At 25.0% G+C, this 23,928-nt stretch overlaps 1 protein-coding gene across 2 annotated transcripts; it reads left to right on the top strand.

Moving 5' to 3' along the window:
- Positions 1–819: 819 nt before the first annotated feature.
- On the top strand, positions 820–23,352 carry LOC138934123 (scavenger receptor class B member 1). 2 transcript variants are annotated; one of them, XM_070297562.1, is made up of 12 exons: positions 820–949; positions 1,153–1,203; positions 6,666–6,764; positions 11,893–11,984; positions 13,009–13,169; positions 13,338–13,482; positions 14,906–15,106; positions 18,670–18,830; positions 19,751–20,031; positions 20,602–20,720; positions 21,532–21,657; positions 22,369–23,352. In XM_070297562.1, exons 3-12 carry the CDS (start codon positions 6,731–6,733, stop codon positions 22,681–22,683), a joined length of 1,635 nt encoding a protein of 544 aa, XP_070153663.1. In that variant the 5' UTR covers positions 820–949; positions 1,153–1,203; positions 6,666–6,730; the 3' UTR covers positions 22,684–23,352. The 2 variants fall into 2 exon arrangements, with proteins under 2 accessions (XP_070153663.1, XP_070153662.1); XM_070297561.1 differs by having other exon boundaries at positions 820–1,203; positions 22,369–22,700; positions 22,976–23,350.
- The last annotated feature ends 576 nt before the right edge of the window (positions 23,353–23,928 follow it).

The following is a 23,928-nucleotide window of genomic DNA, read 5'->3' as shown; positions in this document are numbered from 1 at the left end:
TATACGATTATGTCCAATTTTTCTCGGGATGATTGTCGAATTTTTACATGACTCCGCCATTTCGCGCGCATAAAATATCCTTTTGATATTTGATGATCAAAAAATGTATGCCTTTATCAATATGATCTGACAGTTAATATAATAATACTAGAAATTGCGTAATATGTAATGCTAGAATACTATTTGATTGTTAATTAAATCTCAATCATTCAGCTGATATTTTCTCTTGTACTAATATCTGTAAAACGCCTGCATATTTCCAATTTACGTGTAAACGTACAAAGGCGATCAAAACTTGACTGGAATGCAGATTTCACGCGTTAGCCTTATGAATGTCTTTTTGGTACTGTTGTTTGGGACTTGCCCATAAGCAGTTTCGGATTTTTTTATATTCTTTTACGCCATCCTTTCTCACACAAGGATGGTAAGAATGTGATCACTCTCTTCTCGGTAGTAAAACGTTACGAGAAAGACAGGTGATAACACCTGATTTTTCATACAAGAAACGGCAAACATTGATTGCTCGCAAATAAAACGTAATAAGTAATATTATAAGAAATATCTATCTGAAAAATCTTTGATTTTTTACAACTTTAAATTAAAATTCCCAAATAGTAAAAATCTAGTTTTATGTAATCTAAAATATATGTATTTTACGCAAATAATAGTAAATACTAATATTAAATATATATGCATAAAACATTCTATTTATAGTTTTCAATGACAATCACAATTATAGGCTTCCAATATGAATACATTACGAATAAATGAAATAGTATATACGATTGCTACAACCGGAGGCTGTACTGGATCTAAAAGGAATGGTGGGGGGAGTAGGTTTACCATCAACGACGGTATAAAGAGAACCGCACACAGGTCTCGTATGCATTATACGTACGATTGGAAAAGAGGGAAATTATATCAACGACAGCGGCGACTCACCGAGAAAGTATACAATCGGCAAATTAAGTATTTTTCTATCGCCTTTTCCGAAATTCTCTATTCGTTAGTTTCAAAATAAACGGCGCTTCAGTGAATGTTTTTTTTTTTTCGTTTAATCCTCATCAAGTTTGTTTTCGCGTGGACTCAAAAATAATTGTGATAAGTGAACCTTGATTTTTCCGTTAAAGTGTCAATCCCATTGTTGCGTAGATAACACTATCTCGCGCGGCCTGCTGGTGCATCCCTTGCAGCAAACAAAAAGTGCGTAATTCTCTGCTCTCTTTCTATTGTATAAAAATGTTATAAGATAAAATAGATATATATAATTATATATATATATATATATATATACACATATATGAGCGGTCTATTAAATAATCGGACTTTAAAATTGTAAAGAGCCAAATGGTAATAAATTCCTTTCATTGGAATTTTTAAAACAGGTTTTTTTTAACAAAAGCAGTCTCGAATCAAGCGAATATGGCAGTTTTTTTAATCGACATATTTCATAAAGCTTACGTGCGATGATAATCACCATTTTTTGACAGTTGGCACTCCTTAAAAAATTTAAAAAATCAATCCGATTATTTAATAGACGCTCCTCGCATATGCGTGTATGTTGAAAAGATAGATATTTATAAGATACATATACGTGTAACGTCCCGATTTTAAGAATATTGTCATAACATTTAAAAATTCAATTAATTTTCATATTTAATATTTATCCCTTTATCAGTTGAACAAATAATGATAAAATTGTTATAATTAAAACACGTGAAACAAAAAAGTAGATAATATCTTAACATTTTGAATGTTTTTAAACGTGTTTAAGATATTAATATAAATTCTCTCAGACTCTTAGCGGATAAAGAAATCTAAATATTTTAGATGATTTAAGATTAACCTTTTTTAATGAGTTTAATTAACAGAATTATTTATTATATATCCACACTATGTTATATGTAATAATGAAATATGTTTTTTTATGAAGCGTTTCGCTATCGTTATTGCTAGAATACTTCTATACGCGCGCACGCGGTTGTTTTATTTATTATTATACAAAAGTTCTGCTTCTCTTATCGAACCAATCTCTCAGCTAAAATAAGCGATATTATCTCGTAGTTATATTACGTTCAAAATATCTCTCTAATACTTTTAAATTTATATTATTTAATTATTCAATATGGGAAAAATATTTTGAGCGCGTGATATAAGTACGAGATGATATTACTAATTATTGCTATGAGATGTAACCGATAAAAAATAGAATAATTTGTACGATAACAAATTGCAGTGCACTTATTATATTGTAATTAAATCAATAAGAGAAAAAATATATCGTCGGGTGTTCGACAAATAAGTGACCAAACAAAACATAGAAGTAGATTAGGTCAAACTGAGTCGAAAAATCCTGATCCATTTTTTTTTATAACGCTTAATAAAGGAATGTGTGCCCCTCCGCATACTATCAGGCGCGCGATTCACCGACATGCGCCCGGCTAAAGATCGACGCTGATTAACTAGACTTTACTCAATAATAACTTTTTCATTAAGCGTTATAACAAAAATGGTCTAGGACTTTTCGATTCGGTTTGACCCAATCTTTCGTTTGATTACTTACTTGTCGAACACCCTTTATATTATAATCTCTCTTCTGTAATGTACTTATTTAAATTTCTTTATTATACTAGTACGGATAAATACATTACATAATTTTAAATCATTAATATCGTATGTATAAATATCATATTCTGCATCTCTTGGTATGTGAGCGCGTGTGAGTGTGCGTGTAAATTGCACTATATTTTCTTTGAATTACTCGCATATAAAATGCAAATGAAATAGCTAAATATACTATGTTTTTATCTGTTAGAGTTACGCGCAATCGCTCATTATACGATCTTATGTCCTGAAGGATTAGTTCGTATACGCTACCGACAATTATCGGTGTCTTGTGCAGATATAACATACCTTAGTACAACCACGTGCAAAAACACGTAACGACCCAATAATCGTGCTCGAGAATAACGCTCTTGTTTTTCTTGTTTTTATTTGTTGTTTACGAATGGTTACACAATAAAATATTGTATAATAATTGTTCTTTCATCACAGCGCTTTTTTCAGATCATGTAATTAGCGCACACAAAAAGATTATTGAATTTGATAAACAATAATAACGAACAGTAAAGAACCATAAAAGCTCGACATCGTATAAAACTTGTGTCCTTGATATGATATGGCCTAGTCAAAGATCAATCTCCTTCTAATTGTAAAATGTACTTCTGGCAGCGAAGGAGATACCAAATAGTGTGAGAAAATATTAAATAGATTTTGTGCAAAATATAAATAAATTGCAACAGCAATTAGATATAAAACGGTTGAGTATACATTATACAACGATTAAGTACATTATGTGTGTGTATAATTATGATAAGATTTCTTTATTTGTAAATATTAACCAAACACGTATTCAAATATTTGATTGTGAATTTACTTGAGTGTAATTAAAATTGCTGTGATTAAAGTTGCATTTTTAAAGGCCAGAATTCGTTATAATCACATTTTAATACTTTTATGTTATTATTAATAAAACATAATTATATATAAAATTTGCAAGATATTAAAATTTTACGTAATTTCCGATATAGGTTTTTTACATTTTTATAAAACTACAAACACTTTTAAATCGTGATTATATTTTGACGTTTATATTGCCGAGTTTCTTTTATATATGATTATATATAAATAATAATAAATATATTTTAAAAAATTTATAAGATTGTATTATTATAAAAACAAAAAGACAACGTAAATTATATTGTAAAACAAAATATAAATGTTTTTATATATAAAACAATTTATTAATAAAAAAGTATACGTTGCTCGCATGTTACATTAAAACAGACATGATTAACATAAGCATAAGCAATGATTAGCATTTTAAAATCATTAGATCACATAGATTATCAATAAGTTATAGCACGATAACAAGATAACTAGACATAATAATTATTTATCTTCTAATGATGGTATAAATTATTTCATGTTTTTCTTAAAAATAAAAACTTAATCGTCTGAATCGTAAAACTCATCGATACGAAATATATTAATAAAGAAATCCAAGAGAATTCAAATTTTGTAATATATGTCTATTATCTTACTTAGCATCTTTTTATATATCTATTTAATGATAATAATAAGAGTGATCATCTGATTTATATATATATGTGATTTCTATATTATTGTATATAAATATTTATTAAACAGTGACATTTAATACTGATTACAAGTTTATACATATACAGTTTATGAACATACAGTTTATAGATTTATGTATTCACGAGAAGATTAATGGCATTTAATATAGTAATAACTTTTTTTCATAGATTCATTTACATACATTTATTATTAATTGATTTCGAAAGATGTCGAGTATTCTTTCCGACTAGCTTCGACAATAGCACATAAATCAGGATCTTGACACTTGACACGGTTCTTTGTCATGTCAATATACTTTAAACACCATCTTTATATATAACTAGCAATATAAGCATATTTTTGAGAAATATTTCTCTATTAACAGGTTCAAGATAAAATTATTTAAAAATTTTTTGTGCTATAACCAATATTATACACAGTTAATCACAAATACAAATATATTTAAATATTTAAAATTACTACAAAAATATTTCTTATATTACTTATAAAAACTGAATTCTATACTCATAAATATTATTTCGAACAAAAATGTGTGTAAAGCGGACCTTGCAAAAAAAATAAAATAAAAAAAAATAAATAAATAAATAAATAAATATATGTTTATATATATATATGGTATCATATGTGTGTGGTATCATATATTATATGTTTCATATAAATGATTTGGTTATTGCCTAGTCATTTAATTAATATTTGATATATTCTGTTTTTGGTACAATATTTAATATATTATCAATCAGTAACAGAAATGATAATTTAAGAATTATTTGAAGAATCGAAAATTATATAAATAAATCTTTAATTATATATAAAAATTATATAAATTATATATAAAAAACAAGATTTATTATGAAAATTAAAAAACATTAAAGAAAATTAAAATTAAAAAAAATTAAAAAACATATTATATTATATAATTTTGGAGATGTAATTTAAGAAAAAGGTTCATTAACAAGAATTCCGCGAATTTATAATTAGCAATGCTTTTAATTGGCAAAATGCATACGAGAATAAGCCTTCATTGTTGATCGTGAACTTAATCATGAACTTGATGACGTGAATTAATGATGCTTTACGCTTTATGTTTTGTTATTGAACTGTGATATATGAATAACGATTATTCATGTATTCATTATCTAATAGATTATGTGGTCATATAATGGGAGATAATTGTAATCAGAATTTCTAAGTGTGGATAATCTTTAACATTATAAGAAACAAGAAATATAAATGTACTTTGTACACAAGTAAAAATAATTTGATTAAGCATATATTGCGTTGCATCTATTTTAACGTTAGCAATTATTGTTTTATTAAAAATTTTAATTTTCAAAGTTGAATTCTTTTTTGTTTTTTTACTTTATTATAATTTTTTTTATATCAATATAAAATGATATGAATTATAAATTAAATATACATCATCATTATATATTATTATACGCATAAAGCACAATACAATTTAACAATTTCTTTTTTATTTCTGAAAAGATATTAATCATAAATTATACACATCATTATCATTATACATATCATTATATACATAAAGCACAATATAGTTTAACAAAATTACTTTTTTATTTTTATTTTTACTTTTTATTTTATAGTTTTTAACATTTAAAACATGCGATAGATATTTTGTCATTAAAATAAATAATTATTATATTTGCGTAATAAATTATACGTGGCAATATTATATTCAATATTAGATAGCTACATTAAATATATATTTTATGCTTCTATGTATGATTGTGCAAAATGAGAAATCGCAGATGCAAAAAATGGATAAATTAATATTTACATTGCTAATTTCCGATACATATCTTCAAGATGTATTCCATAATGGCGTAATCTGACATCGTCGTCTCGTAAGTCAGCTCGCTAGAGAAGCAAAATAAGGAAAAATCTTCGTGACGTTTATAAAGAAAAGGATAGAAATGTGACTGTTATGTAAATATGAACAACATGCTATTAGCATCGGCAAACTTATGGAGAATGTTGTTTAAATTTACTTGTATGAATCAATTGTATGAACAAACAGTGCTGCGCGGTCATACGGTCACGTAGTTAAAAAGAACCGAATAGATTTATTTAAAATTTTATTTAAAGCTATCCATTCATTAATAATAGTTAGATAATTTTTGACATTTTTTTATTAAAATAAATTATTAACGAAGATATGAGATTATATGTATATTGAGGCGATCAATAAGGAAAGAGTTTTCTTTTTATAATTAGTCATTTCTTTTCGATTATGTATTTAATTAAAAGGAAAACATAAAACAAATTTGATAGGTGAGCGGTCTTTTCTCTTTCTCTCTCTCTCTTTCTCTTTTTCGAAATTATTTCTTATATATTGATCCAAGAAAAGTACAAACATTTTTAACAAATGTTAATGAATATATTTAACCAGTTTGACGTAGCATTCTTACATATAGTTTGTATATTGTTAATCTTGGTTTATTATTTATATTCTTGATTTGCATAATGTCCTACATTCATTTCAGGATTTTACAATCAAGGTAAAGAGGGGAATAATTTACAATAAAACGAAAGGAATCGGGTCGCAGCCATGAAATCTGTGATCGCATTGCAACAATTTAAAAGTGAGTAATGTCTGATTTATAATGTAAGGACGCACATTCCGCTTAAAAATGATGATGATAATTATGATTATTACATCACCGAGCAAGTTGAAATATGATATACGTTATACGTCATTCATGCCATCTTTGTTTCATAAATTAAATCATGATATTTTGGAAATTGGATTTAGATTGCTTATTTACTAATTACAGATAATTATATAACTTGTTTTTTACATTACATATTTTGTATAAAATATTATATATTTTCTATTAAATATTACATATTTTCTATGAAAGCAACCAATAAAACTGATAGGATAAATTTATTTCACATAAATATTACAAGTGTGACTAAACTATTTTATATAAATCTTACTTTGATTCGTATTAACTTTGATTCTATTTAAAAATGGCATAGCTTGCCGCAATAGCAGATATTGTAAAATATTTATCTTATAGATCTTTTATATAAATTTGTGCAAACAAATATTATTTTAATTTTATCTGCTGTAAGAAATCATATATCACAATAAAATCGTAAAAGATTCATAATGAAATTGAACACGAACGTGCGTAATAAATGCATATCGATCTTTTATCGTGAGATCGGCGATCACAGCGTCGTACGAATCTTTAATAACGACGGCTTGGTCAAATCGAAGATTTCGAATGAAGGCAATGACCTCGATTGTCTTCTTATATTATCTTTTACAGATAACATTACAGAATCCGAGTCAAGGTAAGTCGCTATCTACTACAGATCATACATCTTAGGGTATACTATATATTGCTTGAGATACATAATATCTAATAATTATCGTGCAAGGGTTACTCAGAAATCAACTTCTGATAGACTTGCAAAATAAAACAATAAGCAGGAAAAACATTTTATTATACATAAAAGTTACTTACATATATACATTACTTTTCGACATAATCACTATCCGAATTGAGATACTTGTCATAGCATGGCGCAAGCTTTTATATACCCTCATCAAAAAATACAATGTCGACAAATTGAAATCTTAGCCAACTTCTAACACTGCTCATCAGCTCCTCATTGCTCTCGAATTGCTTCTTAGCTACATTTTCATGTATGTAAATAGATGAAAGTTACTCGGTCCGGGCTATAGGATAAGTGGTCGAATTTCCATTGCACTGCTTCAGAAATTCCGATGGGGATTTTTCGAACATCCTATAATCCGGAATTTGCATCGAATGATTTTCATCTGTTCACACGCATGAAAGTATGGCTAGGGATGCAATAATACGAGGGCACTGAGATTCAAATGGCAATTATGTCGAAAAGTAGTGTATATGTATATATATATATATATATATATATATATATATATATATATAAATAACTTTTATGCATAATAAAATGTATTTCTCTTATTTGCTTATTTTATTTTACAATCCTACCGGAGGTTGAGTTTTGAATAACCCTTGTACCATAATGCTAAACAAAATCAGTCAAAATATGTAATTAAAAAGTTTTATCAGAAAATAAAATGTTTAAAGTAAAAGAGAGTGTGTTCAAAACGCATTTTATACTTATTTACATATTTCATCATAAAATGCAACTCTGATGTTTTCTTTGTTTGAGCGCGTAATAAATTTTATGTATGGTCAAACATCGAATATAAATAACAAAACAGAAACATTTTTTTATAAAAAAGAATCTTTATTTATCCTACAGCCCAGACCGAGTAACTTTCATCTTTCAAGGTTTGCTCAGAGGCTGTTGTTCTTAATATATTTTGTTTTAGTTTATTTATTTTGATCATAAAAATCCTTTTAATATCTTTTGTTTATAGCAAAGAATTATAAACGAGTAACAAGTCTTTCTATACGTAAAACGTATTTAAGGATTAAGAATAGAATATCTTTATTTATTACTCGCTTTAAAAATTTGATTTCTGTTGAAAATGTGTTTTTGACAAATTTAAAAAGTTTTTATTTAAAATTTTTCAAGCTTTTATTTGAAGTTTTAGAGAATCCCATACAATTTGTCTGGTTTCTTTTTTGTAATAATTTTCTAAGTAGAAAAGATTGTAAGGATTGTAAGGATTGCATAGAATGACAATTTGATAGCATTTCAAGGTTCGAGCAATATATTCTGCAGGTTTTTGAAGTGTAAATTAGACATCTTTTCAAATATGACTCTTAAAAAGATAAGAATAAAAGGATATTTGCCATGCTGTACTTGTGGATATGACCCTGCGAATAGAGAATCACTGATAATATTTATTGCTTAGTAAACACACTATGACATCTCGTTTTTCTGGCATTATATTTAACCAATGAAGACATCATATTAAGCATAAGCATAATAATAAACCACAGACTTCTATATAATAATATACTAGACTGCTAATACAGCTATATTTTATATAAGAACATATGAAGCCAGGACAGTCATTTACAATTGGGCAGAATATCGAATATAAGAATATAAGAATTTGATATTCGATCGATTCATGTCATTCAAACGTCATTTATTCATTTTTTAGAACATACGTTTGAAACATTTTAAAAAGTAAAAATAAACTAAAAATATCAGGTATATGTACAGTGCACATATAAAAATAAAAATGCCAATGACTTGTAGCATACTTGGTTGTTCAAGTAGATATTCTAAAGAAATATTAATTTTTTTTCAGTAAGTACATATAATCTGTTTCTTTTATTTTTTTAGAAACTTACTATTTAATATATATTTAATTATTCTAAATAAATAATACAGTATAACAATAAATGTTTGTATATAATTAATAAAAAATTGTTATAAGAAATATATATATATACATATATATATATATATATATATATATATATATATATATATACACATATATATGTTGCCCAATTGTAAATGACTGCCCTGGCTTCACTTGTCATATCCCTGTTAGCAGTCTAGTATATTATATAGAAGTCTGTGTGTAATAAACCTATTTCTTTTTATTTGGTTACATAAGTAAAATATTTTGATACAAATTATATATTATAAATTATGTATTACAGATATACATATATTAGAATAGACTAATAACTAAAGGTTTTGTGAATTTTTTTAAAACTTTTAAAAAACTTTATATATTTTTTAATTTATTGTATTTATATATTTTTCCAAAAATTTAGAATTTTAAAATAATGTGCTAAAAAAAGTATAAAAAATTTTGTATTCTTTAACTTTATTTTTTTTATCGAAAATTTGAAAACATTAATACTTAAAAATTTTGATGAAATTTCTAAAATCAAGCATTAGAGTTTATTATTCTAAAAATTATCGATACTTTAGAACTACAAAATATCTTTTTCCATTCTAATTTTTTATGTTATTGCCAAGATAAGTAGGCAATATTTATTTAATATCGTAGAAACAAATTTGTATTTTTATATCCTTTCTCTCACTATTTTCTTCGGCGTTCGGTGAACTTACCTTGAAAGATTTTGTTGGTCATGCAAGATGTTGAACGCTATCTTGATAAACCGGCAGTCAAATACAAAAAAATCGTTGCATGTATCACGCGTCACGCACGCACACAACGATCCGATAGTGCCGAACCAAATTCCGATGATCAGACAAAATCGAAGAGGAATGGATGGGGAAATACGCGCCGAAAGACTCTATTTTTTGACATTTTGAAGCGCGAAATAATAAACAAAAATTACAACAATATCCAATATTTTTTCAACATTCTCGTATTTACATAACTCGTATACTGAAAATCAGTTGTATGCGTTAATATATCTTAAACTTAACGTGCCTAATATTTAGTATGCTTCCAGTTTCTTGATCGATAAATGTGTCAAAGTAAAATAATATATTCTAAATTATGAGTAAAAAAAGCTTTATTATATTTTTTGCATGTGCCAAATATATTTATCCGTTTTATCATATATGTTATATAAATTTTTAAGAGATGGATCTAATTGAAAGGAGAGCAGAAAAGAATTTGTGAATAGATGTTTAATGTAATCAGGTTAAAATAATAAAATGTCCCAGAATTTAGATTAAAACATTGAGAAAAAATATTACTTTAAACTTACTGTTTATATCACATACAAAAGTTTACATTTAGTACCATCAATAAAGGATTAAAAAAATTAATTAAAATTTGAATATTAAACACATAAGTTTGCAATAAAAAGTTATAATATTATTAATTTTAGAAAAAATATATATATGTATAATATACAGTATATATACCTATATGTCAACATTTTAATTAAATTCTCAAATTTAATTTTAATTATATTGACATTTATGATGCTTTAATCTACATTTTTATTTATTTTTAAGATAATTGTTTTGATCATTTTATATATATTATGATTTTTACTGTTGCTAATAATACAATAAATAGATCACCACATAGCATATATCTTTACATAACTTTTGTAATGCAAGACATGCAATTATATAATTTTAAGCAGTGATATAATTGTAAGAAATGTGTTACGAATACGAAAAGTCGATACGTTATCATAACGACATACCGTTATATAATTATCGGCCCCAAGACGGTTTTTACCGAGAGTCTCAAGAATTAATGTCGTTGAAAATGAAAAATGCGAACACATACATATGAAGTTTATTGAGCAATAAAATCGCATAATATAGTTGTTATACTTATATCAAATTTATATTTAAATCGGTTAGCATGTTATTTTATAATCATAGTGTCTTCGATAAAGATATTATCCTTTAATTTACTCTTAATTCAAATAAAAATTATGTTGATTTTTATTAATTTGTTGCGTATGTTGCATCATATTTTTTGTATAGCTTTACAAATACTTATCATAAATATTTATCATTGTTTTGCTACTATACATAAATTAATACATAATTTTGGATACCTTTTAAATAATAAATTTCCTAAAAATAAATTGAAATTGATTATAAACAATTTACGACCACACTGTCAATGTATGATTAGTGCTAAATGATTATGACAGCTACTAATGATGGTATCTTATCCATTTGAAATTGATTGAGAAAACAGATTAATCACTATACATATACATAGTAAAATTGGTTGTAATTAATGTAGAAATTCTCGCAGAATATCTCGCGATAGCATAAAGTATATAAAGGGATCGATCTTTCATTAAACAGTACATTTTTCTTTTCTAGAATGCATGATCTTATTTGCAGTGGGCATCGTATGCAGTTCTTTAACTTATGTAATTTACGTTGTGGATCCCATAAATATATTAACAGAATATGTAAGTATATATAATTAATAGAAGATGTAAATAGCAATGTGAAAAAAGCAAGTAAAATGTAAAGAAAAGATCGTATAAAAAAAAAAGATAACGAAAAAATGTTTAAATTGATTTATCTTATTGAATAAATCAACTCTTTCTCTAGATTAAAATATCATATCAATTATTTAAAAATAGAAAAGTAATTTAATATATATATATATATTAAAACATTATAATATTAAAATACATAATACATAAACATTAAAATATTATAACATTATTAATGTTATAGTAATTTATTATTATTATTATTGTTATATATATATATATATATATATATATATTAAGTAGCAATTTTATAAAAAAAAAAAAAAAAATGAATCTTTGAAATTAATTTTTTTGTATAGAATAATATCTAGAATTTAATTATAAAAATTACAGAATCATTAAACAATTACAGATTTACACAATCCATTAAACTTCAATCATAATTAATTATATATGGTATATATTATTCTATACAAAAAAATTAATTTTAAAGATTCGTTTTTTTAATTATAAAATTGTTACTTAACTATGTACTTCAATTAGGGAATTGATAATATATGGTATTGAAGATTTCAATGTCATGTTGACTGCATAATAAATATTTTAATGTAGAAGATTTTATCATTAAAAGCACATTTTAGCTAAAATTAATTTTTGTCAGATTGTTTAATAATAAAATAATAAAATAGGTTACATTTATATGAAATTCTATATTTCACATAATTATTGCATTAAAAGTTTATTTTTAAGATGAAAATAAACTTTTAAATTATTAAAAATTACATTGTATGGCAAATTGTTAAAGATGTAATGTAAATATAAATGTGAAAATATTTTTTTAACTTTTTATGAATTAAAAACTTTTAAAAATATAAAAAATTTCTTTATAAATTGTAAATAGTTCTTGCAGATATTAAATTATATATAAACTGCAAAATAACTTTTTTTGATAAAATATGTTTATATTTAAAAAAATAACTTACTATTTTTATAGAATCTACAAATGGTATCGCACTCTTTGCTCTTCTCAATGTGGAAGAAACCACCTGTTAATATTTATTTATACTTGTATATATTCAATATTACCAATCCAGAAGAGTTTCTCAGCGGCAAAGAAAAGTTCAAAGTTCAAGAAATCGGACCATATGTCTATCAGTAAGCTTGTCATTCATAATTATTATACATTTTGGTAACATAAAATATTATTTATATACATGAAATTTGTGAATATTATATATATATATATATATATATAAAATACTTATATATATATATAAATAATTGTCAGAAAACAACGAGTGTACATTATAATATTTGATGCAGAGAATTCCTTATAAACGATAACGTCACGTTTAACGATAATGGCACGATGAGCTACATTCCCAGAAGAACGGTAGTTCACATACCCGAAATGTCGGTTGGCAATGTTGAGAAGGACATAATTAATGTCCCAAATGTGCCTTTTTTGGTAAGTGTAGTAAATTATATTTATGTTAGAGAAATTATTTAGTGCATTAATACTAAATAATTCCGACAATAAATTTTCTTAATTATTTTGTATTGTTGCTAAAAACGTATAGTTATTTGATATATAGTCATATATAATAAAAAAGATACAAAAATTCATGAAATATAGATTCTTCTCTTTTTATATATGATATATATATGAAATTCTTCCAAAAAAATTAATAACCAAAAAATATGCAAACATACTTTATTATATATAATAAAAAAGGTATAAAAATATTCGTAAATTTACATTCTTTTTTTTTATAGAATTTAAAAAAAAATTAATAACAGGAAGTGTGTATGTGTGTGTTTGTAAACATTTTGATTTTTCTCGTTTATTAAATTTATATATATATATATATATATATATATATATATATATATATATATTATTACACTATAAATTAATTTTATTTTATAACATTTAAAAAACGAGAAATACAGAAACTTTTTTTAACTTGTGTGTAGAAGTATCTTATTATATATAAACCATCTAAACTTTTTCAATAATATGCACAATGATGTGTACATCTTAAAATTCTTATGTATACAGGGTGTCCCATTAAAAGTGGCCAACCCCTTTTATCTTTTAAACTAAAAGAGATAGATTATAACAAATATATATCAAATTAAATGGTTCAAACTGAACCCTATTGTGACTAGTAGTTGCTTCCAGAAGCTGTGTTAACAAACGGAGAAGTAATTTTTTTATAATAATGTGGATATTTCGATATGATAAAAATTGTAGCGCTGTTTAAAACGAATACAACAATCTATGATATAATGTAAATATTTTACATATTATACGAGTTTTATCAACTTGAAATATCGCGGGCGATGTCTTCCACTTTCTGTCCTACAATATGATCACTTGTGGATTAGAGATATGTCATGTCGTCATTTGATTATAATACTCAATTTTATACAATAAAATTAATTTATAATGTAATAATATATATAATTCAATGCACAGGAAAAATCAAAATGTTTAGTTTGCAAAAGTATATTCAGAATAAAATATTCCTTTTCTGTTATAATTGCGATTGTTTCGTACGCAATTTATTTGCAAAACAATGAATAAGTAAGTGTCACTGCCGCTCTTTTCGCTGATTAATTTTATGCATATAGCACACATCATACATTATGTGTACAATTCAGAGACCACTATATATAGAAGTCTGTGATATAATCACACGTAGTTGTAGGGTCAAAGAGCAATAAATTAATATAATGACGATAACCTTGTGTCACTTTTTTTATACAATTATACTTTAGGCTGTGGATAATTGAAAATAATAATTTGCTTATTGAAATACATGTTATTTACAATGACATATTGGTTATAATCTATTTATGATTAGTTGAGATTTTTTTTGCCGTAGGGTGTTTTATCCGCTTTGCATGATGCCGGATTTTTCGTGAACTATCCTATAATACAGCTGGCGAACGCGATGGGTGCCAAATCAATTCTGAATATTTCGGTGCACGATTATTTGTGGGGCTATGAGGATTCACTGATAAGATTGGTCAATGGAATCGTGCCAAACTTCATCAACTTTCAAAAGTTTGGTCTACTGGACCGAGTAAATAAATCTACATTTATTTGTATCATAAATAAAGCATTAAGAAATGCATAGCACTATAAATACATAGCACTATAAAAAATTATTGAATAAACTAATCGTTAAAGCATTGGAAAGTTTAATAATTTAGAACAAAAATACACTTTAATGCACATTTATTGAAAAATAAAAAATTATTAATAGTTTACAATTTAATTAGTAAGCATAATCAATCGATAAATCTATTAACATTTTAATTCTTATCGACAAAATTAATTATAAATATATAAAAATATAACGATTTCTATCTTTATCAAGACTGAATACAAAAATTTATTTTTGTGAAGTTTGTGCTTAAAGATACGTTTAAAAGTGCAATGACCAAGAATGTCAAGGCAAAGTCTATGCAAAAGCGAAAGGTTTTATTAGTTTATTAGGTTTTAATAGTTATTATTTTAGTCGTGTCATATAAACGGTGGTGCCTATTCGGCATTACAAAATAGCGATTAAACTGGTTAGAATTCAGATGTGTTTTCATAGAACACACTTTTGATTTTACACAAAATATATTAATTGCTATTTGCAATTATGCCTAATCGTAAAAAAAAGAATACTAAAATAAAAATAAAAATAAATCTTCTTTGATAAACTTATTTAATTATTCTTAAATATGATAAGCATTAAAAGAAAAAAAATACGTCAGTTATTTTAAATATTCAAACAGACGCTCTTTGTTAATAAATAATGTATGTGAGTTTTTTGTAAATTATGATTAAGAGAAGAACACGAGCACTCTAATAATTAATGCAATTTTTACAGCATTTATTCTTGCAAGAAAAACTGCTATAAATCATTTTGATGATAAATGATTTTAATAATAAAAAGCTAATTATATTTTTTATTAATTAACTGTCATTGTAGTTATTAGATTCTCCAAGTAATATGCTACTTCGAAATTACATATATCCCATTTCTCATGTAAAAATTTGATTTTAGATGTTTGTCGCATTTTATTGCGCCTTTCAAATAAATACGTCTACTGACGTCATTGTAGCAATTCATTTCTATATTGGCGCAGTATAAATAATATAAATAAAAAAATTATTATTCGTGATCGTTGGTGTCGTGGCGTGGCTATTAAAATAGATTATTCATAATCATACTATATCTTGTAAAAAAAAAAAGAACCTGTCTGTAGAATATGAAAAGAAACCGGTTCTTTACTGCACGTATTTATCTTTGTAACAACATCAAAGTAAAGGAGATATTTCTTTAGAATTTTTTTGTCGCCCAAAACGATATGCCCGAATCGCAGGAATGTTGCCTTGAACCGGTCAATATCGATATATGTTTGCTCGTGTTATTAAATAAAATTCCTACTTTCTACATACATTAATAATTTAATACATTAATTCTAGGATTTATGCTGTACGTATTGACGTAAACATTCGTGTTATACCGTTCTATACGAACGATTAAATTAAGCGATTTAATTAAAATATTTTACATATTTTTTATGTTATTCAAATTACATAGATATCAATTTTATAACATAATATTATTTCTTCAAAATTGAGAAATGTTATTTGGAATTTATTTCTATTTATTAAAATTAATTCATCTTTATTCTTTTAATTCTTTCCTTGCTAAAACTTGGTAATATATTCTATCACATAAATTTTTATTTATTGTTGCTTTTATAAGCAATATATCTTATAAAAATTACAATAAAGAAAAATTTTGAAAATTTGTATCATATTTCTAATTTCTATCATATTTTTCATATTAAGAGATTTTTCAAATTAAATATATAATAGATAAAATTTGTTGAATCCTAATCGAGATTACATGGCAATGCAAAAGAGCAAATTAAATAGTGTCGTAGACTCGGCTATTGAACTGCTGTCGCTTTTCGCAATTATTGTGAGTTGCTGATCCTTTCACTATTTATACCCGTTCGTTTCAGGGTTCACGAGGTTAGTGTTAACGACTTTTAATACTATACGGTCTCAAGGGACATGATTCCCGGATCTTTCTCTCGTTGCATTAATAATTCAAATAATACATTTAATGTTTAAAGTAGCTTATTTATGAGTACGGAATTTTTTATACACATACAGAAAAATTGATCATAATATACAATCGCAATATGCCGAATATGACATGTTATTAAAAAAATTTTTAATGCGTATCTTACGATACGCAATAAAAAAAAGAAAGTAGATTTATAAGTGGTTGCTTTGATAATCTTAGAATTTGACATATAAGAAAAGGTTGTTATCATATCTCTCTGTTCATAGCCTCTTTTATATGTTATATTTGCAATTATAATATTTTAATAATCTATCAAATTTTATTTTTTATATTTCATTATTCTATAATGATATTTTATTAACTGTGAAAATAATTGATTAGCGACAGGCCCATGTCGAGAAAAAATTATTACATTTGATAAAAGAATAATAATTGAAAACAGATTCAATATTTAATATTCATATCTTTATTTGTAAGTAGGTAATTTATTTATTTATATTAATAAACTAATTTATAATAATAATAGAAAAACATTTTTAAAAGACTATAAAAAATGCAAATAAATAACTCGCGAAAGTTTATTGCATTTATGGTATATCGATATAATTATTTGATTGATATGCTATTAATTTTCATAAATTCCAAAAATGTATGTGAGAGATTTAAAAGAATCCTCCAGTTTCAGATATTATATATATGTATTTTACATTTTTTATGTTGATTATACAAAACACATCATAAATATATTATAATTTTTAAATGATTAAAATATAATATAAGTTGGCAATTATGTATGTATGTATGCGTATACGAGAGAGTACCCAAAAACAAACGGGATTTATCTACAAAGAATTAACAGCTTAGTAAAAATATTAATGACCTTCGTCATCCACGAAATCCAATCTACTGCAACATTTATGCAACGATTTCAGCGCGATTTTAACAATTGGAAGCATTGCTGAAAGTCATATATATATATATATTAATTTAATTTTCCATTTGTTTGCAAATAATAATAAATGAAATTATGTCGTAGAATAATTATTACCAGTAATAAATCAGAATAATTTAAAAATAAAAAAGAATTAATATCTATCATATTTTTATTATTATGGTGTATATGTTTTATTGCGATGATGCTTAATTAAAATAATCATTAAACAAACGAAATTATTTGTTCAAAATTGAATTTTACTTTTTAAACATTGTAATTTAATTTCTGTCTTATGTTATTAAAAATATAATTTGAAATTATACAAGCAAATTATTTTATATATTGCAATTTGCAACAAAAATGCATATGAAGCATAATATGCCTCTTCTCCCCATCCCGTTACATATAATATTACATGTCCAATGTCGCAGAAAATTAAATAAATAAATAATTTTTTAAATAATAATTAATACACAAATAGAATAAATTAATTATAAAAGAAAAAGATGCTTTGTACACTCTCAACAGGTCTTTAAAAATATAAAATTTGTATAAAAACAAAGAAACTTTGGTATAAATTTAATCAAACCTATATTATATTTTTCTGTATATTTAGATGTACGATGAGGGGGAAAATATCGTGACGATAAATCTTCGAAAGAATACTAACATGACGAGCGAAGAAGGACGATATCTCAGCATTGACAAGTACAATGGCAGCCCCGGATTGGCGAATTGGGGATACGTTGAAACAGAAGGCAATGAAACTCGGAAAGGGTAAAAACATAATCTTAATGATCTTGCTGCGGAACAGAACGTTTTTTTTTTTTTAGATTAACAGCAAATTCTACTTGATAAGTTCTACGTTTTATCATCCGTATAACGTTTTTTGCATTGTGTCAAGTAAGTCACATACGTACAAAAAATAGAATACAAAACACAAAGATGGTATCGTATTATTCTGTCCAAAGGTGCTAAATAGCACTTCCATGAGTATAAAAATCCACGGAGATTTTTATTTCAAATCAAACAACGCATTATGTTAAGATGTCTTTGACTGTGCAAATGTAAATGTCTAATACACATAAATATGAGTAAAATCGCAAAGGTCAATAAAATTATTCCGATCCATACAAATATTATTCCAGGAAATATTAAAATGTCGATATATTCGATGAAAGCTACTGCGCATTTTCACGACATCGCGATTTGTACAATTCTTTTTTTGAAATTTTTCATAATAATTGAAAAAATATGCGTGCACTTATTCTTCTCAAATTTTTTTCATAATAAAGTAGTTAAAAAATTAATGTAATAAATAAAAAAAGTTTAATTTTAGTACATATATCTCAAAATACTTCTAAATTTGAAGAGATTGTAATAAATTTAGTTAAAACAGGTATCTTAAAAAAGTAGATTGGATGTAGATTTTATAATTAGATATATTTTTCATTTTATTTTAATTAATGTGTTTGTGAGTCACGTTAATTATCACGTTAAATTTGTCTCAATATTGAGATTTATATATTGATAAGTCAATACATCCAGTCGAACATTACAATATAAAATATCTATTGTATATTTAATGTTAATTTAATATTTAATATTTAATATTTAATATTTTAATTTTTTTTTATTTTCTATTCTTTAATTACAATTTAATAAAGCAACTTCAATGTTAACTTTTTTCGTTTTAGGAATTGCATTTGCAACACGATCCAAGGTGCTACGGAAGGTATCATATTCCCACCATACATAGATAAGCATGCTGTTTTCAGAGTATTCAGAAAAGCATTTTGTCGAACGCTACCGATTATATTCAAGAAAGAAGTGTTTACGGAAAGTGGCCTGCCAGGATATCTTTACACTCTCAAGGGTAACTTTGCTGATCCGCTCGATGAAAATCCGAACAAGGAATGCTATTGCCACAAGACCTGTCTAAAAAAAGGATTGTCTGATATAACACCTTGCTATTATAGTACGTTAGAATTGATGTATTTTAAATAAAAATTGCAATGGTATAAGCTCTTTTATTTATGATTATATGTTAATTATTTTTATTACGTTCTTTGCATATTACCTATTAATTTTAAATTATTATTTTAATAAGATATAAATGTAAAGCTCTTATCGATTAAAATCAAATATCGAAACAAAATGGCAGAAGAGCCAAGCGCAATCTCTTCTGCGCTTGGCTCTTTTGCCATTTTGTTTCGACATTATTTTAATATCTGTTTAAAAATATAAACTCACTTCATGCGTATGTACATATTATACACGTATAAATTGTGATAAGATATCGCTTAATTAGTTATAATTGTAATTGTCATTACATTACATACATTCCGTTGCGTCATTGCTATAAAGACATAAATTTATGCAGTGACTTTTCATCTCGTTTTTTTGCATTTGTCGTGAATTGTGATAATTTTGATATTTCATCATTCATTGTAAATAATTGCGAATATACATTTGATTTATCTTGAAATATGGTATCAAAAAAAAACTTAATGAATTATTTATGTCTTGATTTTTTTTTTTTTTTTAGATATCCCGGTGGCACTATCTCTTCCACATTTCCTTAATGCTGATCCGAGTTTGCTGGAGAATATAGAAGGTCTTAAACCGGATAAAAAGAAGCATGAATCTTTCGCAATAGTGCAGCAAGTAAATAATATTAAATACAATGATATTCGGAAAACAAAATACTGTTTAAGACATATGTTACCAAATCATAAAATTAAGAAATTATTTTAATATTGTATAATTTTATTGTATTAATTATTAAAAACATGAAAATTAAAAAAAAATCTTAGTCAGTAAAAATTCAAAATTTATAGTGAAATAAAAAAGTTATAGTGATATTTATTGGTAGCAAATATTGGAGCTTACGATTATAACAAATAAACTCGTATTCATCAGTATTCATCAGTGTTATTCATGTTTTTATATAAAAGATTGAATAAGTCTTACGTACAGATTATTCAATCGCGTGACATCATTCTTCAGAATTATGCGTATAAAAAACATACTCGGGAAAGAGTTATTTATTAGTTATTCAATATTATTTCAATCTTATGCAACAGTTATAATCTATGTAATAATCTGGATGGCGCATGTACATGAAAATGTAACTATTAATGCAAAAACTTTTCCTAAGATTATTAGATATTCATTGCACAATAAATTAAATTTTTGTGATATCAGATGCTTTCTCATAAAAGCATTAGCATCAATCAAAGAATGTCTTCACAAATAACTGAATTAAAATCTTGTCTATTATTCCAAATATACGATTTAAGAAATGATTTTTAGATGTGACAATTTTTGTAAATAGAAACAAAAATTTTTTATATAATTGAAGTACAATAAAAATAAATTTAGTTAAATCTAAAATTTTATATCTAGATTTTTTAGCGTTTATTTATAAACATGAATGCAAATTTTTAAACTTATTTTTGATGACTTACTTTTTCAGACAATTGGTATACCCTTATATTTCCATTCAAGAATGCAGACAAATTTGATAATGCATCCCATACGCTACAACTCTAAGATTGCAGCTTTTAATAACATTACGATACCTTTATGTTGGTCCGATTTGGTGAGTAATCTGCGTGATTCGCAATTGATATATAAAAATCCCGTTTCTCTATGAAAATTATGAAGCGGATTATATATCTATTCACTTTCTCTAATCCGCTTCTTTTATTGTACCTATTAGTTGCGGTTTGTTAAGCAACATCGTTACCATAAAAAAAATATTGCATAACGTTCAAACACGTGTATTAATAAAAATAATTACGAAATCTCTGATTATTGATTACATTCAAATGTAGAACAAAATTTTAATCTATATTTTTAATCGGCTAATTCCATAATGTCAGAGTTTTTCTCTGAGATATTTATATTAAACTCTCTTTGTGTGTATTTACAAATTTAAATTACATTATTAGTATAACTTATTTCGTTCATTTTTATTGTACTTATCAATTTTTTAATTTTGTTTACATTAATTTTTTTTAATATACGATTTCAATATAGTTATCTTCTCCTCCCATCACATATATAATACAATATATGTGTATGAGTAGAAAGATATATATATATATATATATATATATATATATATATATATATGTATATATGTATATGTATATGTTTATATATGTATATGTATATGTATATGTTTATATAATTTATGTTATATAATTTAAGTAAAAAATATAAATTAATAGAATATGTATGATATAGTGTTATTTGCTTTTATCGTATGCAATCAGCAAATCATGTAATAAATTTAAATCTTTTTCAGAATGTTCAGTCTTTGCCGACTTATCTTCATATATTATTAAAGTTAATACTACAAATACTACCAGTCGTACAGACAGTGTCGATGTATTTGCTTGGTATTATCGGGATGACGACGATAATGTTATCGCTAACGTTCGCTGTACGGATGCTCAATGAGCAACAACAGCAGCAAGAGCAAGAGGCAATCAAAAGTCTTGATAATCCCGACATGAAAATACCTTTGTGCAATGGGGAAAGTCAATACACTTCGATAAATATTTTACCAGTGATCAAGAAAATTACATCAAAGACCGATTTGTTTACAACGTATTCTTAACAGCTCTTATTTTACATGTTTGTATTATTAATATTTTTTAATCATGTATCTTTAACACATCTTGCGTTGCTTATCTATTTCTTTTACGGTTGTTACTTGACATTGGGGAGAACTGACAATGAAATAGACTGAGAAAAAATGTTAAGAGATTGTTTCGTTCTGACAAATTAAAAATACTAATAGTCGCGATTATAGTTAGAAATAAATGTTTTTGCATGTGTAATTTAGTAATAATAAAAATACACAAGAATTACGATCTTTTTGTAAATATATGTTTTATCATAATTTGTAGCAATTAGCTTGGAATGAAACGGACTAATGGAATCTCTTTATCTTTGCGAACCGTAGCATCGTAATGACATAACATTGCACATGGTAATTATTAAAATACCATTAGAAAAATTTAAATAATATATCTGATTAAATATATATGATATATATACATATATACGGAGACTGTATCTAATTTTTGATAATTTATCTATAATGTACAAAATAATATTTTATGTTGTTATTATATGTTATATTTAAACTTGATCACACAAAAATGTTGATAAACGTAGATAAGATTTTAAATTTTTAATTAATTGCACTTTGAGTATGTACTAGTAAAATAATTACCCAAGTATTGTGATAAATATATTCAATTCAGTTCGACATAGAATTAAAAGCATCAGATTATATATAAGCTATAATTACAATTCATATATATATATATATATATATATATATATATATATATATATATATATATATATATAGATTACTCGATTGGATATAATATAATATATAATATATTTTGTTTATGGAAACATAGTAAAATTTTAAATAATCTATAAAAATAATAGATTTTATTAATATAATTTTTGAGTTATTATGGTTTAGTTTGTATACTCAATTAGCATATGTAAATTTATATGTAAATGTAAAATTATATTTTGCAGATTATAAACACAATAATTAATTAAGATAATATATTAATTTTATAATTAAACTGTTTTAAATACTGTATTTTAAAGAACTTTATAAAAGTAGAATTTTTTCTTCTTAAAATTAATATTATAGAGATAATGGATATCACATGAAATAGTTTAATTTTACTTCATATGTGATTTTTTTTTTGTAATAATTCAACAAAAAATTGATATTATTGGTTATCAATATTGATTACGAACAGAACAATATATTAAAGCAGGTCCAAAAATATTTCTATATGTGAAATACAAATGTATTTTTAATCTTTTA

This window comes from Polyergus mexicanus, unplaced genomic scaffold, assembly GCF_030449975.1.
Source record: "Polyergus mexicanus isolate NDT 795.1 unplaced genomic scaffold, iyPolMexi1.0 SCAF_6, whole genome shotgun sequence".
Taxonomy (NCBI): Eukaryota; Metazoa; Arthropoda; class Insecta; order Hymenoptera; family Formicidae; genus Polyergus; species Polyergus mexicanus.
Note: the sequence above shows the minus strand (reverse complement) of the source record. Positions and strands in the feature narration are given on the sequence as shown.